Source organism: Natrix helvetica (genome assembly GCF_964273705.1).
Source record: "Natrix helvetica genome assembly, chromosome: 15".
Classification (NCBI taxonomy): domain Eukaryota; kingdom Metazoa; phylum Chordata; class Lepidosauria; order Squamata; family Natricidae; genus Natrix; species Natrix helvetica.
The window spans coordinates 4,911,033-4,928,910 of NC_138565.1; the positions used below are offsets into that span (position 1 = coordinate 4,911,033).

Below are 17,878 nucleotides of genomic sequence, written 5' to 3' on the forward strand. Positions count from 1 at the left end.
TAAAAAAATTGGCCCTCTTCTAAAGTGTGCTTTCAAAGGATCTTCAAGTCAACAGCAGGGTTATGCCAAACATTTCCCCTGAGTTTTGTTTTCGAAACAGGACAATTTTGCAAGGAGAATAAATTGCTGTTCCTTTTTTTTTTCCTACCAGGAAGACATTGGAGGGAGGGCGTTTTTGGGGGGAGCAGGAAAGGATATATAGCCACGTTGGCTTCTTCTGAATGCCAAAGGAGAAGAGAAAACTGTGTCCCTGAGGCTTTTTTTAAAAGCGAGAAACGTGGACTGTCCGGGAGGTTACAGACAGAGCAATGGAAAGGGGGAATGCAAAACTTTGTGTAGATGGAAAGTTAAGAGAGATGGGGGGAAAGGAGAGAGGGAGAGAAAGATAGAAAGAGGAAGATATAGAGAAAGAAAGAGAGAAAGAGAAAGAGAAAAAGAAAGAGGGAGAGAGAGAAAGAGGGGGAGAGAGAGGGGAAGAGGAAGATATAGAGAAAGAGAGAGAGAAAGAAAGGGAAAGGGAAAGAGAAGAAGAAAGAAAGAGGGAGAGAGAGAGAGAAAGATTAATTAAGATTGATTAATTGTTCTCAAATTTCCTGACAGTGAGAACAATGAATCAGTGGAACAGAAGTTGCCTCCAGAAGTTGTGAATGCCCCAAAACTGGAAGTCTTTAAGAAGATGTTGGATAGCTATTTGTCTGAAACGGTATAGGGTTTCCTGCTTAGGCAGGGGGTTGGACTAGAAGACCTCCAAGGTCCCTTCCAACTCTACTACTGTATTGTATTATTGTATTGTATATAGAGAAAGAGAGAGAGAGAGAAAGGGAAAGGGAAAGAGAAGAAGAAAGAAAGAGGGAGAGAGAGAGAAAGAGGGAGAGAGAGAAAGGGGAAGAAAGAGGGATAGAGAGAAAGGGGAAGAAAAAGGGATAAAGAGAAAGAGGAAGGGGGAGAGAAAGGGGAAGAAAGAGAAAGAGGGAGAGAAAGGGAGAGAAAGAGGGACAGAGAGGCAACTGGATTTTCTTGATTTTTCCTTGAAGATGTTTCGCTTCTCATCCAAGAAGCTTCTTCAGCTCTGGCATACATGTCTTTGGAGATCCGCAGTCCTCCAGATCATGGTTGTCCCAAAGGTACTTTCTTTTTCCTCGAAGGCATTTCACTTCTCATCCGAGAAGCTTCTTCAAGAAGCTCCTTGGATAAGAAGCGAAACCTCTTCAAAGAACAACCAGAAAGTCCAGTTGCCTCTTGAAAAAGCACCGTTGGGATAGCCATAAAACTCTATTTTATTTTTATTTTATTTTACCTCCAAGCCTACCTCAATGTCTCTGACCCACAAACTTGGACCATTCTAGGCTAAACACAAAAACAGGGAGGGAAGTTGAGGAGAAATGTTTCTTGCACATCGCTGGAACTCCTGCCTTGCTCATTTAACATTCCAAATTTTGCAGCAATCAGCTCTCGCTAGGAGATGCAATTAAAACATTGCCACAGGGGGAAAAATAGTCTTGCTTGGACTCCTGTTTTAATCTCAATACTCCTGTTTTTTTAATCTTTTCCTTTCTTTTTTTACAGAGCAGAGAGGAAGAAAGTGAGTGACTTATTACTGTAAATCTCAGAATCTTTTCACAAAGTGGAGGGGGGAAAAACGTTAAAACTAGCAAGGATGGGCGATGGTAGACTAACTCCGTCAAAGATCCACGTGGCTTAACTTGAAACGAAATTGTCTCCCAGCAGGAGGTGGAGCTCTCACCTCACAATCCCAAGGCTCTGGGTTTGATCCTAGGTAGAGGCGGACATCTCTCTCTCTGGACCCAATGAGAATATATCTGCTGAATATAACTCCTCATTGGCAACGGGAAGAGCATCTGGCCAGTAAAGACTCCGCTTCATTTAGTTGCCCGGATTCCACCCCACAAGGGATTATGGGGTCGTTAAAAGAAGATGACGATATGTCTCCCAGCTAGGCAAGCTTGGTACATCCATAGGATGATTAAATTAATCCTTTTCCAAATAATTTTCATCCCTTCTTTAGAAAAAGGCAAGCCATTGGTATACGTTTTGCTTCCGGTCAATTTACCACCAGGGATGGAAAGCCAGCAGAGCAAATGGTTTCCTCCCATTTTCTTAAAACTTTGCAAACTGTTTTGTCCTTTTAGGCCATGGGTTGGTTTAACGAGTAGGAGTAGGAATTTATGGATGGATTGATCTTGAGACCTTCTCACTAACAGAAGTTGCCTTCAGAAGTTGTGGGAGCTTCATCCCTAGAAGCTTTCAAGAGACTGGGCTGCCATTTGTCAGAAGTGGTGTAGGGTCTCCTGCTTGGGTGGAGGGGGCTTGGACTAGATGACCTACAAGATCCCTTCCCACTCTGTTAATTTGCTAAAGATCCTAGGGGCTTCAGGAGGGTCACATAGATATCCATAATTGTAGACATTTCTTTTTTTTCCCCCAGAAGATCTGATTTGGGAGAATTGAAATCTCTACTATTTGTCCAGGATGCTATAGTGACTCCTGCTTGAGCAGAGGATTAGACTAGAAGAACTCCAAGGTCCCTTCCAGCTCCATTCTGATTGATTGATTGATTCAACCTAGAAATAAGGAGAATTTCCTGACCGTGAGAACAATCAACCCATGGAACAGAAGTTGCCTTCGGAAGGTGTGGGAGCTTCATCCCAGGAAGCTTTCAAGAAGAGACTGGACTGCCATCGGTCAGAAATGGTGTAGGGTCTCCTGCTTGAGTGGTGGTGGGGGGGTTGGACTAGATGACCTACAAGGTTCCTTCCAACTCTATCCTGATTGATTGATTCAACCTAGAAATCAGGAGGAATTTCCTGACAGTGAGAACCATCAACCCATGGAACAGAAGTTGCCTTCGGAAGTTGTGGGAGCTTCATCCCTGGAAGCTTTCAAGAAGAGACTGGACTGCCATCAATCAGAAATGGCATAGGGTCTCCTGCTTGGGCAGGATGACCTCCAAGGTCCCTTCCAACTCTGTTATTCTATTCCATTCTAACATAAAAAAGAAAATGCAATACAGACAGTCCTCAATTTACGACGTCGGTTAGCCTAAAATGTACATTGCGAAGCAAAACATGGCTTAAGTGAGTTTTGCCCCATTGTATGACCTTCCTTCCCTCAATGGTTAATGAATCACTGCACTGGCTAAGTTAGTGACCCGGTTGTTAAGCAAATCTGACTTCCCCCTTGACTTGTCAGAAGGTCAAAAAATGAGATCACACGAGCCACACTGAAACCGTCATAAGTACAAGCCAATTGCCAAGCTTCTGAATTTTTAATCAGGGGACTCTGGGGATGATACCACAGTCCTATGTGCGAAAAAATAATCTTGTAAGTTTTTTTCCCATTGCCATTATAACTTGCACACTATCTGTACATGGTCTTGTGTTTACTGACCCACTTTACGACTCCTTAGCTGGTAAAACGATTCTGACCTTTTTAAATGTTCTTATTTGATTCGGTTTTCCTGGAACGTGGCTGAATTTGGTTTATACTGCCTGTAAAATTAGGCAGACTTTGATGGGCCGCTGACAACCGACTGCTGATTGTTAAGTTTTATCTTGTTTTGTTTTTTGCTTTAATATTTAATGTGCCTTTGTTTGCGATTCTGGTCAGGGACCACGATAAACATATTCATTCATTCAAGTAGCTGTCAGTTTATTTCCAGTCAATAAGGAAGGGAGGGAGGGAGGAGGGAAGGAAGGAAGGACGGGATGGAAGGACAGAAGGATGGAAGGAAGGGAGGGATAGAGGGAGGGAGGAGGGAAGGAAGGGAGGAAGGACAGGATGGAAGGACAGAAGGATGGAAGGAAGGGAGGGATAGAGGGAGGGAGGAGGGAAGGAAGGGAGGAAGAGAGGAAGGGAGGGAGGAAGAAAAGGAAGGAGGTGAAAAGAAGAGGAATGGATGGAGAAAGGAAGGAGATGAGTAGAAGAGGAAGGAAAGAAGGAAGAAATGGAGGGAAGAAAGGAGGGAGGGAAGAAAGAAGAGGGATGGAGGGAGGAATGAAGGAGATGAGTAGAAGAGGAAGGAAAGAAGGGAAGGAGGGAAGGAAGAAAGGAGGGAGGGAGGAAGGGGAAAAGATGAAGGGATGGAGGAATGAAGGAGATGAGTAGAAGAGGAAGGAAAGAAGGGAGGGAGGGAAGGATGTAGGAAAGGAGGGAGAGAAGAAGGAAGGAAGGGAAAAAGAGGAAGGGAGGGGGGAAGGAGATGAGAAGAAGAGGAAGGAAAAAAGGAAAAGGAATGAAGGGAGGGAGGAAGAGAGGAGGGAAAGGAAGGAGGTGAAAAGAAGAGGAATGGAGGGAGAAATGAAGGAGATTAGAAGAGGAAGGAAAGAAAAAAGGAAGGAAAAGGAATGAAGGGAGAGAGGGAGGAAGGAAGGAAAGAAGGAAGGAAGGGGAAAGTAGAAACCTAACAAAGAGGAGATAATAAGAATTATCTTATTTAGCTTAGCATAACAGAGTTGTTAGTGCGCAGTAAGAACTGATGCCTCTTACTCAGAGGCAGAAAAACAAGTGTTGCAAAGGCTTTGCGAGACACTTTTTAAAATAAAAACTCCCCTACCCCCCCAGGGTGACAGACAGGCTAAATAAGTTTAGCTGAAGGATGGAAGAGGACAGGAGGATCTGTCGATGCATCTTATTATCACTTTCATACGCCTTGTAGGAGGGAAGTCAAGCAGGCTTCCAGCTTGCCAGAACAAGCAGAATATGCCGCCCGCTTGATCAAAACCATTGGCAGGCATGAGAGCGTAGCCGGAGGGGCTTTGGATGGTAAACACGGCATTAAAACAGGTTTGGCAGGTTTCAAAGGGTTAATATTTCCAGGTCGATTATCCCTAGCAAGAATGTAAGGAGGGGGGAAAACAAAAGCCCAAACAACAGAAAGAAAAGCCAAAGAGGAGACAGGATTTCTTCCTGGGACTCAGCTGCCTTTGTCCAGTGCAAGCTTCCTTCCTTTCCTCCTCCACTTTTCTTTCTTTTCTTCCTCCTCCTCTTTTCCTTTTTCCTTCCTTCTTCCCTTCCTTCCTTCCCATCTCCTCCTCTTTTCCTTCCTTCCTTCCCTCCTCCTCCACTTTACCTTCCTTTCTCCCTTTCTCCCTCCCTCCCACCTTGCCTTCTCCATCTCCTCCCTTCCCTCTTCCTCCTTCTCTTTTCCTCCCTTCCTTCCAGAAATTCTCTCTGACAGCATAGGTTCATACATAATTACGAGACGGCCAAGCGGCATACATATCAATGAACGGCCTGCCTCTCCGCATACAGTCATCCCTGACCTGTAATTCCCCTGTTCTCCCTGGCTTTCATTAAATCCGAGACAAATCATCACAGGGAAATTACTTTCCAGGGAGACTCACGGATTGAGAGCTGAGGCCAGCCAGAGCCTTCCCACAAAGGAACAGCAGAGGACCTAGGAGGTCAAATTAAACATCAGCCAAAAAAGAAAACAACCACATCTTCAACAGGCACTCAAAAGCTAAGTAAATACAGTCCACCCAACGGCACAAAACCCCAACAAAGTCTAGTTTTCGTAGATTTTATATATGCTGGTCTTGTTGTATTCGGGTCTTTTTCCGAAGGATTGATGCTTTTAGTATTGATGCTGTTACCTAGTTGGGTCATGAAATGTCTGTAAGAAAACCACCAAGCTCAGAGAGAACCAAGGACCCCACAGTCCTCCTCCTCCTCTTCCTCCTCCTCTCCCTCCCTTTCCTTCTCCTCCTCCTCCTCCTCCTTCTCCCATAAACCCAATTTCCTCCTAGCACTGATGCTGTTACCTAGTTGGGTCACAAAACGACTGCAAGAAAACCACCAAGCTCAGAGAGCACCATCTCCTCCTCCTCCTCCTCCTCCCCTTTTTCCTTCTCCACCCCTTCTCCTTCTCTGAATTTTGGTCACAGCAGTCGTAAGTGTGAAAAAAAGGCTATTTTTCTGGCACCGTCGTAACTTTGAACTGTGAACCGTCACTAAGCGAAGTGTTGTAAGTCGAGGACTGGTCTTATAGCTCTGGTCTAAAAATTCAGGAAGAAACAGTTCCTTAATTCAGGATCTGGAGTAAGACAAGCCTTGTCTCAATCCAATCTGTTTCTTTTATGGGCAAACGTGGGACTGATTGGGGTAGACACCGAAATATAATTTTATCACATTTTATTTATCTATAAATTAATTATTGCACTGAATTCCAGATTTCATTTGCGGTCATTTTCATAAACTGTGTTTTATTTCAATTACATTTCATTCCAATTTCACTTTCAATTGTCTTTTATTCCAATTTCACTTTCAATTGTATTTTATTCCAATTTCACTTTCAATTGTATTTTATTCCAATTTTGCTTTCAATTGTATTTTATTCCAATTTCACTTTCAATTGTTTTTTATTCCAATTCCATTTCTAAATTGTTTTTATCAGATTTTTCATAGTCACTTGAGTCTGGAACTCTGCCCTTGGAAATGGCCCAGGATCTAATCAATCAATTAAACAAACGAACAAACTTTATTTCCTGATCAAAGAAATCTTATTTCTTATTCTTATTAAGACAGAAACAGACCGGATTAAGATAGGATCAAAGCTGGTTTATGGGAGGGGGAAAAAAAGGGGGGGAGCTGACTGATTTTACACAAACAAAGCAAAGTTAAACTTTGCTGTTTTAAACGCTCTCAAAGGATCAAGGAGATTGATCCAGAAAGAGCAGCTTAAGGTGTGAGATTGTCTACACTAATCCTATACGGCTAGTCCTCGACATACGACCATTTGGGGAGCCTTAACCTAAGGCTTTCAAAGATTTATCCCCAAGTTCTTCTTGTATGGGTAGTCCTCAACTTATGACTTCACAATGGAGCCATGCATTCCTGTTGCTAAGACAGATACAGGCTAAGTGAATTTCCCCCCATTTCCCCACCTTTCTGGCCACCATTGTTAAGTGAATTGCTGCGCCAACTCGGCTGCTAAGCGAAACATTTATTACGTTGAGTTCTGCCCCATGCTATGACTTTCCTTGATTCGGCCACTAAAGGAATCGCTGCAGTTGTTGACTTAGCAATACGGTCGCTGAGCAAAATCTGGTTTCCCCGACTAACGTTGCTTGTCGGATGGCCACAAACAGGGGGTTGTGTGACCTGCCGCGGTCGTAAATATGAACCGTGTCTGAATGTCAATCACGTGATTTACAGGGAATGCTGCCAAAGTTATGAAAAACCACCATAAGTCACTTTTTTTTTCAGTGCCGTGGTACTTTGACCGGTCACTAAAGGAACTGTCATAAGTCGAGGACTAGCTGTAATCAACTCTGCCAAAGACAGGGTCGGTTATCAAAAGTAAATTGGAAATATTATCCTAAAGGTTATCCACATTTAACATAATCCCTTGCAGGGTGGAGTCCCGGCAACTGAATGGAGCTGGGTGTTTACTGGCTGGATGCCTTTCATGTTGCCAGTGTGGAGTTTTGTTCAGCAGATACATTCTCATCATATCCAGAGAGAGAAATATCTGCCTCTACCTAGGATCGAACTCACAGCCTTCTGATTGTGAGGCGAGAGCTCCCCCTCTAGGCCACCACACCACTCCCTAGTTGGATAATGAAATCATCATCATCATCTCCATTTAACAACCCCATAATCCCTTGTGGGGCGGAGTCAGGGCCACTGAATGGAGCTGAGTATTTACTGGCCAGATGCCTTTCTTGTTGCCAATACGGAGTTTTGTTCAGCCGATAAATTCTCATTGTGCCCAGAGAGAGAAATACCTGCCCCTACCTAGGATCAAACTCCCAGCCTTCTGATTGTGAGGCGAGAGCTCCCCCTCTAGGCCACTGCATCACTCATCCTAAATCTGAAAGATATTTAGGGTAAAACAAGCACATTTTGGACTGAATCTTCACTGCTAATAATTTCTCCATGTCTTTCTTCGTCCGATCATCCACCTCCCACCCCCACCCCCTAGTGGGCTCAACATCTCCTCTAGTGTTTGACAACTCTCATAACTTTTGCACAGTTGTGTCTCACAACTTGGAAACATCCCCTGGAAAATCAATCATTAGCTTATTACACCTTCAACCAAGACAGACCGCAAAATGTTCTCCCCCCCACCTCTGTTGTAAACAATCCCATTGCTTTGGGAAAGTAAAAAAAAAGAAAAAGGAAAGAAAGATAATGGGAAATGATACAGGTGATCCTTCAGCCAAAGGTGCAATTTCACGAGGCAGCTGGATTTTCCTGTTTTTTTCTTCTTCTCTTTTTCAAGACATTTCGCTGCTCGTGCAAGAAGTTCTTCAGTTCTGACTGGAAGGTGGGGAATGGAAGGATTTATACTCCTTGCGGGCAGCTGGCCATTTGCATCCTTTGAGAGGGTCGTTGAGGCCACTTGGAGTTTTATGTCTGTGGAGATTCTCAATCATGGTTGTCCCAAAGGTGCTTTTTTTTCAAGAGGCAATGGACTTTCTTGGTCTTTCTCTGAAGACGTTTCGCTTCTTATCTAAGAAGAGCTTCTTTCTTTATTCATTTCTGACAGAGGGTAATCCAGCCTCTTCTTGAAAGCTTCCAGGGATGAAGCTCCCACAACTTCTGAAGGCAACTTCTGTTCCATGGGTTGATTGTTCTCACTGTCAGGAAATTCCTCCTTATTTCCAGGTGGAATCTCTCCTTCTTCAGTTTCCATCCATTATTCCTAGCCTGGCTTTCAGGTGCTTTGGAGAATAGCTTGACCCCCTTCCTCCTCTCTGTGGCAGCGCCTCAAATATTGGAATGCTGCTATCCTGTCTCCCCTGGTCCTTCTCTTCCCTAGACTAGCCATGCCCAGTTCCTGCAACCATTCGTCGTATCTTTCAGCCTCTGGTCTCCTAATCATCTCAGTTTCCATGAGAACCGGTTAACTAGCCGAGCCTGAAAGCCGATGAAATTACAGAGAAGTTAAGCGAGACTTAAGTTTCCCCGTGCCCGGAATGGACATCAGGTTCAGCGATGAAAAAAAACACAAGTGGGGAAGCTTGAGATATTTCCGAGGTGAAAAATCTCAAGGGCCAGTTTGGACAATGATAAAGCATGCCACGAATCCAGCCGTTGAATAGCCGCGGACTTATTAAGCCGAGATAATGGAGACCCATAAGCATATCCTTCTTCTCTTCCTCCCTCTCTTTCTCTTTCTCTCTCTTTCCCTTTCCTTTCCTCCTCTCTCCTCTCCTCTCCCCTTCCTCCCTCCCTTCCATCCTTCCTTCCTCTCAGGGTAACTGGGGAATCTCTTTTCTGACTTATGCATAACCACTCCAACAATAAGGCATCCTTTGTCAGGCTAATTGGCACTTGTCTGCCTAATGAATGAAATACATAAAGCATCTCCCTTGCAGATGAAATACAGGAAGCTGCAGCCATCATTCACAAAATACGATCCACCGTCCTTTACAGCATCCATCGATCAGAGGCTCAACATCCTCACAAATCACCCCGTAGCCTGCCCTGAAACACTAAACAGAGGTTTGGGCAATAATTAAAAACAGCCTTTGAAGTTCCCATTGCTCCTTCCTTGCACCTACAAAATTAAAATCCAGTTCGGTGGAACAAGGAAAGGACTAACATTAAGGTTCCCCTCGAGCATAGATGCTAGTCCTTCCCGACTCTAGGGGGCGGTGCTCATCTCCGTTTCAAAACCGAAGAGCCAGCGCTGTCCAAAGACGTCTCCGTGGTCATGTGGCCGGCATGACTCAATGCCGAAGGCGCATGGAATGCTGTTCCCTTCCCACCAAAGGTGGTTCCTATTTTTCTACTTGCATTTTTGACGTGCTTTCGAACTGCTAGGTTGGCAGAAGCTGGGACGAGTCACGGGAGCTCACTCCGTTACATGGCGCTTGGGATTCGAACCGCCGAACGGACAACCTTTCTGACCGGCAAGCTCAGAATCTTAGCCACTAAGTCACCTTGTAGAGTTTGTAACCATCCATTAAACGGGACAATCACCAATGGAATTTCCTGGCTGTAATTCTTACAAAATCTCACCCGTGGATGGTATGGATATTCAACGCAGGTAGTCCTCGACTTACAACAGTTCCTTTAGTAACCAAGTTACGACGGGCACTGAAAAAAGTGACTTAGGGCCATTCATCGCACTTAACCGCAGCACCAAAATTCAGACGCTGAGTGGCAACCGACTCGTATTTATGACAGTGGCAGTGTCCCGTGGGTGGGTGGGTCACACGATCCCCTTTTGTGACCTTCTGACAAGCGAAGTCCAAGTCCGCTTAACGACCGGGTGACTCACTGAAGAACCGAGGCAAAGAAAGGGTATAAAATGGAACAAGACTCACTTAATCACCGTCTGGCTTAAGCGACAGACAATCGGGAGCTCCGTTGTGGTCGTAAAATTGAGGGCTTCCTGTACAGAAAGAACTTTGGGGTTAGTAAGCCTCCTTCTCCTCCCCCCAAATCTCCTCATTCTCTTCATTTCTGCTCCTCCTTCTCCATATCTCTTCCTCCTCCCCCCATATTTCCTCCTCCCTTATATCTCCTCCTTCCTCCTCCTTCATCTCCTCCTCCTCTTCTACTTCTTCTTTCTCCTCCTCTCCCTCCCCCTCCTTCTCCTCTTCCCCCTTCTCTTCTTCTTCCTCCTCTGTCTTCCTCTTCTTCTCAACCTCCTTCTCCATCCTCCTCCTCCTCCTCCATCCTCCTCCTCCTTGCCATTGTAAAATAATTTACTTAGAGGTGGATGCAGTGGACTTCCATGCCTTTTTCTTTAACATATTCTACCTGCTTTCCTCATTCGTTTCTTATCTATGGAACTGCTGCGCTTGAGACGGATTGCATCTTCTCCTCCCACCAACACTGTGGTGGACATTACCTTCAAATATTATTATTTTTTTCCTACAATAGAGTTTGAAGATTCAGTATCTACTTTCCCCACCAGGGAGATGCCTAAAGGAGAGGCACAACTGGATTGTCCCCCACTAACTGTCCTGGGAAGCCTCTATTGGTTTCCCACTCAATCTCCCAGTGCAAACTTTGATGCCACATTTCAAAAAGTTCCCTCCCTTTTAAAAAATAATAAATAAAATAAAATAAAACCTCAATTCCAAAGCTGGTTTGCTCTCTTTTCGCCACAATTGCAACTGCTTAGTTGGCTTGCGATTTCATGAACTGTCTCTGCCAGTATGTGCTTGCTCCGTTATATCTTATTATATTGCTGTTTTATGACTTTGCATTGTTTTATTTTTAATTACATGGCCGTAATTGATTTGTACACTGCCCAGGGAAGCGTGGTACGTTGCTGATTGAGAAAGGCAAGATAGAAAGAAATGCATTCCTTCTTTTTTTTTCTGTGTGTGAAAACACAAAAATCCTTTTTTTAGAAGAAGAGGAGGAAGAGGAGAAGGAAGAAGAAGAAGAAGAAGAAGAAGAAGAAGAAGAAGAAGAAGAAGAAGAAGAAGAAGAAGAAGAAGAAGAAGAAGAAAAGAAAGAGAAGGAGGAAGAGGAGGAGGAAGAAGAAGAAGAAGAAGAAGAAGAAGAAGAAGAAGAAGAAGAAGAAGAAGAAGAAGAAGAAGAAAGACATGTGTTGCATTTGCTAAGTGAGTTCTGCCCCCCCCCCCCCCCCATTTTGCAATCCCTGTGAATTGCGGCAGTTGTTCAATTAGCCACACGGCTGTTAAGTGAATTCAAGCTTTCCCCCTTGCCTTTGCTTGTCGCAAAAGGTCGCAAACGGGGATTGTGTGACACCCCCCCCCAAGACACTGCAACCGTCATAAACATGAGTCAGTTGTCCAGCATCCGAAGATATAAATCGCGGGACCACAGGGATGGTGCAACAGCCGTAAGTGTGGGAAAAACGTTCCTAAGTCCCTTTTTTTCACAGTGCCGTTGTTAAGTATGAGCAGAACAAGCTGTTGTAAGTTGAGAACTACCTGTAACATCCAGTAAACTGCTTAGCCTTCCTTATATCACCTCTGCTCCCTCCAGAAAATTTTTTGCACGTTTGACCTTAATACAATCCTGGGTTGTATAAACGGAGGCATAGAATCAAGATCACGTGAAGTGTTAGTATCGCTTTACGAAGCCTTAGTAAGGCCCCATCTGGAATCCTGCAACCGATTCTGGTTACCAGGTTACAAAAAAGATGTTGAGATTTTGGGCCAAGTGCAGAGAAGAGCAAATAAGATGATCAAAGGCTGGGGGACTAAAACATAGGAAGAACGGCGGCAGGATTTGGGTTTGGCTACAAGAAAAGAAGAACGAGGAAAGAAGAAAAAAGAAGAAGCAGGGGTGACCTAGTATTCCAGTATTTGAGGGGCTGCCACAAAAGGGGAGGGGGCCAACCTATTCTCCAAAGCACCTGAAGGCAGGTTAAGAAACAAGGAATGGAAACTAATCAAAGAGAGAAGCAACCTGGAATTAAGGAGAACCTTCCTAACAGTGAGAACAATGAACCAGTGGAACAGCTTGGCACCATGGTGCTTCATCACTGGAGGTTTTTAAGAAGGGGCTGGACAGTCACTCCTGCTTGAGCAAGGGGCTGGACTAGAAGACCTCCGAGGTCCCTTCCAGCTCTATTCTATTTGAATGACCTGCGCAATTCACAATCTTCCCTCTGACTATTTTAGTCCGCTCCTTGCAGTTTGCAAAGGGCAACCCTTAATATTTACACTCTGAATCTTCTCAATCTGTGCCAGGCCTCCTTGCACTCCTGCCCATTGTGAGAAGGGCACAAAAGAGCGATGCATTTCAGTGGAACCAGGCACTTAGACTAGAGTACAAAAGCTATTTGTGCAATGCCCAGCACCGCCATCAAAGTTGATCTGTTGTAATCCTTGGCAGATTTAGCCAGAGGACGAAAGGGCGGCCCAATCATAGATCAGCCCTTGACTGGCAAGGCATCCTCCTTTCAGCTCAGGGTTCAAATATTCTCAAATATACAAATATTCTCCTTTATTGGTACTTTATTTCCTTATTCAAGACGAACCGGTGAGAGAGAGACAATGGGCAAATCTTGTTGGATATAATATAGAACCAGATAACTGACAAAAAACTCTGGGAAGGAAACTATAGTTTCTTTATATAATTCTCTGCTAATTTAGAAACAATGGCAACCACTTTTAAAGAAAACTTGTATAAAATGTTTGATAGGTGGCACTTAACTGCCGGCAAGACTAGCAAAAAAAAAAATTAAAAATATGTCCACCAAAGGATGGAAAATGTACTGTATTTTTCGGAGTATAAGACGCACCCAGATTTTGAAGAGGCAAATAAAAAAAAAGAGTTTTTGCACTCTGCAGACCTCCCCAAAACAGCCAATTTTTTTTGCAAAAACAGGCCCATTTTTTGTCAAGGCATGCATAGCCTTTAGGAGGCTTATAGAATGCTCCTAGGGGCTGGGGGGCAAAAATGAGCAAAAAACGGCCTGATGTTTACTCATTTCTGCCCTCCCCAGCCCCCAGGAGCACTCTGGAAGCCTCCTAAAGGTTGGCCATTTTTGCAAAGGGGGCGGAGTTTGGGGAAGCCAAAAATGCTGTATTCCGTGTATAAGACGCACCCAGATTTTCACGCTCTTTTACCCACTTTTTTGAAGGAAAAAGATGCATCTTATACTCCGGAAAATACAGTAATCAGAAACCAGGCTCATATTATCACATGGTAGACATGCCCAAAAGCCCCCAAAAAACTCCAAATTGAGCGAAAATGCATATGTGGCTAGAAAAAAACATTAAGAAAGCCTATAGACTTTTAAGCCAGGACGATTTTCGTTAGGCATAACACCAGGAAAAAAAATATGATAAAGGGAAGGTCTATTTGATATTACATGTTTTAACAGCAGCTAAGAATTGTATTTGCACAACGTTGGAAAAGCGAGTTAACACCTACGGAAGAAGGTATAATTAAAAAAATATTGGACTGGGCAGAAATGGACAGACTAACACAGAAGCTAAAGATGCAGAATATTGTCGAACTTGGGATTTGTTTGATCAACGGTTGGATAACAGGAGTAGAAATTAGGAACTTAAGAAGTATTACTATATAAACAAATGGACTCACACAGTACACTGGTCATTAAGTCCTTATTGAATGCAAATTATCTATCTATCTATCTATCTATCTATCTTTCTATCTACAGTATCTCATATCTATCTATCATCTATCTATCATCTATCTATCTATCTATCTATCTATCTATCTATCTATCTATCTTATCTATCTATCTATCTATCTATCTATCTATCTATCTATCCTATCTATCTATCTATCTATCTATCTATCTATCATCTATCTATCATCTATCTATCATCTATCTATCATCTATCTATCCATCCATCCATCCATCCATCCATCTATCTATCTATCTATCTATCTATCTATCTATCTATCTATCTATCTATCTATCTATCTATCTTTCTATCTATCTTTCTATCTACAGTATCTCATATCTATCTATCTATCTATCTATCTATCTATCTATCTATCTATCTATCTATCTATCTATCATCTATCATCTGCTTGCTCCTAGGGAAGAAAGCAATGGCCAATCTATACAGCATACTACAAAGCAGAGACATCACCCTGCCAACACAAGGGCTTAGAGTCAAGGCTGTGGTTTTCCCAGTTGCAATGGATGGCTATGAAGGTTGGACCATAAGGAAGGCTGAGCGCCAAAGAATGGAGGCCTTTGAATTCTGGTGCTTGAGAAGACTCTTGCGAGTCCCTTGGACTGCAAGGATATCCAACCGGTCAGTCCTAGAGGAGATCAACCCCGATTGCTCTTTAGAAGGCCAGATCCTGAAGAGGAAACTCAAAGACTTTGGCCACCAAATGAGAAGGAAGGACTCCCTGGAGAAGAGCCTCATGCTGGGAACGATGGAGGGCAAAAGAAGAAGAAGGGGACGACAGAGAAGGAGGTGGCTGGATGGAGTCACTGAAACAGTCGGCGTGAGATTAAATGGACTCTGGGAGATGATAGAGGACAGGAAGGCCTGGGGGACTTTGCAACTAAGCTTAGATTCAGTGCATCCTTCCCACTCTATTTTCCTCTTTTTACTTGGAATTCTCATGAAATCTGGACACCGATCATCCCACCTCTTCTAACCATGCTTTTAAATGCTGCTCATCACGTTTGCTCCCAAAATATGTAAGAGAGAGACATACATCTCTTTCAGCCATCCTCACAGGGGGATGGAGCCCCCCGTATGATTAAATACTAGCGAAGACAAGGAGGGGAAAGATGGTTAATTTGCAGCCCAGATGTACCAAGCAGCATTAAAATACACCTTTACGAAGATTTCCCTGGAGCCTTCTTAAGGCTTGGAAAGGACTCGGGAATGGGTTTGTCTATTTATTTAATTTTATTTTTAACTTTTGTGCATGTGCTTTCCTGAATCTCTAGGGCTCAGGATTGGGGGGGGGCACAGAACACATGTTTACTTTTTCAAATGGGGGGAGCCCTCCCACAGCCTTCCTGAAATGCACAACTATGGAAGAGGGAGAGAGAGAGAGAGAGAAGGAAGAATAATGCAGGGGAGAAGAGTGGGAATAGAATGGAAGGAGAAGGAGGAAGGGACAGCAGGAAAGGGGAGGGGAAGGACCCAGAAGCTGCAGAAGGGGGTCCAAAGGAGGGGAGAGGGAGGCTAAGAGCAACAACATCGCCTGCAGCCACTCAAGCATTTTTTCGGCATCTTTTCCATGGTACACGGGGATCCACATTGCATCCAAGAGGTTTAAATTCTCACCCCTGCCAAGCCTCTAAGGGGGGGAGGATTTAAAACACTCACCCCCTGACCACAACCGATGACGCTTCTTGGATGAGAAGCGAAAGGCCTTCGTGTTCTTCTCCCACCCCAAGGGGAGGAAGGAAAAAACCGGTTTTGCTTCAAGACAGACAACTCTAACCTGAACCTTGGAGAATTTCCACAGATATATATATATATATATTTTTAAAAAAACGATGGGACCACCCAGCCGCAGAGGGGCTTTCGGGATTACACGGGTTAAGCCTCTCCTGGGAAAGCAACCCCTGAATTGGCTTCTTTCCTTCTTTCCTGAAGCCCCCTCCCCCCCCAAAAAAATCTAGCTTTTTTGGAGGGGGGGGCAAACAAGTATCCAAGGAGGCATACTGGGCTAAAGGAGACCTGGAAGAAGGAAAGCAGGAGGAGTTCACTGCCACCCCAAGAAACTACCTCCCCCCCCCAAATAAACACACACCCCCAGGAGCAGAAAGTGGGGAGATACCTGCAAAAAGGAAGGCAGGGCAACCCCCTCCTCCCCCAAAAAATACACTCTCCAGGATCAGAAGGGGTAGGAAGGAAGGAAGGCAGGGTCTCCCTAGGACCCCCAGGAACCAGAGACACCCCCTCCCCAAAAGACTCCAGGACCAGAAGGAGAGGGGGAGAGACGGGAGGAAGGAAGGAAGGGGGTCACTACGACCCCTCAGGAAACCAGAGACACCCCCTCCCCAAACACAGCCCAGGAGGAGAAGGGGAGGGGGAGAGACGGGAGGAAGGAAGGCAGGGGGGCACGGCGACCCCCAGGAAACCAGAGACACCCCCTCCCCAAAAGACTCCAGGACCAGAAGGGGATGGAAGACACCGGGAGGAAGGGAGGTAGGGGCTCACTACCACCCCTAAGGAAACCAGAGACACCCCCTCCCCAAAACAGGACCAGAAGGGGGAGGTGAAAGCCACCGCGAGGCCGGGGGTCACGGCGACCCCCGGGAAACCAGAGAGCCCCCCCTCCCCAAAGACAAGCCCAGAAAGGAAGGCAGGAAGCCCCCTTCGACTCACCCAAAGTGAAGAAGGGCAGCTCCGTGTTATCCAGATCGTCTTGCACCGCCACGCGCCCGGGCACTTCGCTCCGGACGAAGAGGAGCAAGCGGGAATCTCCTCCGCCAGCGGGAGGCAGCGAGCCCGGAGCAGCGGCAGAAGACGGGAAGGCGCCCGATCCCCCCGCGGGGCCGCCGCCTCCTCCTCCTCCTCCGCCACCGCCGCCGCCGCCGCTCCTCCAGGCGAGGTCGCTTTCCCGCAGCACCGGCAAGGTGGAGACCGTCACTGTCTTCTCCCGGCAAGGGCTGCTCCCGGGCCGGCTGGCCCCGCGGCTGGGCGCTCCGCCGGCGGTCCCTCGGCTTCCTCCTCCTCCTCCTCTTCCTCCTCCTCCTCCTCCTCCTCCATCCCCGCCCGGCTCGGCTGGCACCGCCGCCACGGGGCCCGGTCCGCTGGCCAGCAGCAGGAGCAGCGGCAGGAAGGAAGGCGCCGGAGAGGAAGAAGAAGAGGATGGAGAAGAGGAGGAAGAAGCGGCGGCGGCGGCGGGGAGGAAGAGGAGGAAGCGGCGGCGGCGGAGCGGGGCTGCCATGGCGCGGGCAGGCGGAGAAGCAGCCGCCGAGCCCCGGAGCAGCAGCGGCGGCGGCGGTAGCCGCAGCGAGGAGCCGCTAGGCAAGAGCCGACCTCGCTCCGCCTCGTCCCTGGCTCAGGCTCCGCCTCGCCTCAGGAGGGAGAGAGAGAGAGAGACCCCGCGCTCGCGCCCCTCCCGCCCGCGCGAAGCGAGAGTGGTGGGGCTGCCGCGCGCTCCGGAGATGGATTGGTTGCTTGGGGGGGGGGGGCTGTGATTTGTCAGTGGTAGAAAAAGAGGAGGGGAAGTTGGCGCGGTTGAGAACAGGTGCGCCAAGGAGACCCCAGGTGGGTCCAATTACGCTTGGCCAACTCAGCATTCCTATTCCATTCCAACTTCTATTCTACTCTACTCCCTTCCATATTCTATTCTATTCTATTCTATTCTATTCTATTCTATTCTATTCCATATTCTCTTCTCTTCTACTCTATTCTATTCTATTCTATTCTATTCTATTCCATTCTCTTCCATTCCATATTCTCTTCTCTTCCCTTCCATATTCTATTCTATTCTATTCCATATTATCTTCTCT

The 17,878-nt window shown here is 45.9% G+C and overlaps 1 protein-coding gene across 2 annotated transcripts in view; it reads right to left on the reverse strand.

Moving 5' to 3' along the window:
• Positions 1-17,343, reverse strand: part of ASTN2 (astrotactin 2) — a 279,753-nt gene extending 262,410 nt beyond the window's left edge. For both annotated transcript variants that reach the window (XM_081967205.1, XM_081967204.1), the window contains exon 1: positions 16,746-17,343. In XM_081967205.1, coding sequence (XP_081823331.1) covers positions 16,746-17,310 — 565 coding nt within the window. In that variant the 5' untranslated portion in view covers positions 17,311-17,343. The remainder of the gene's footprint in view (positions 1-16,745) is intronic.
• Between the last annotated feature and the right edge of the window lie 535 nt (positions 17,344-17,878).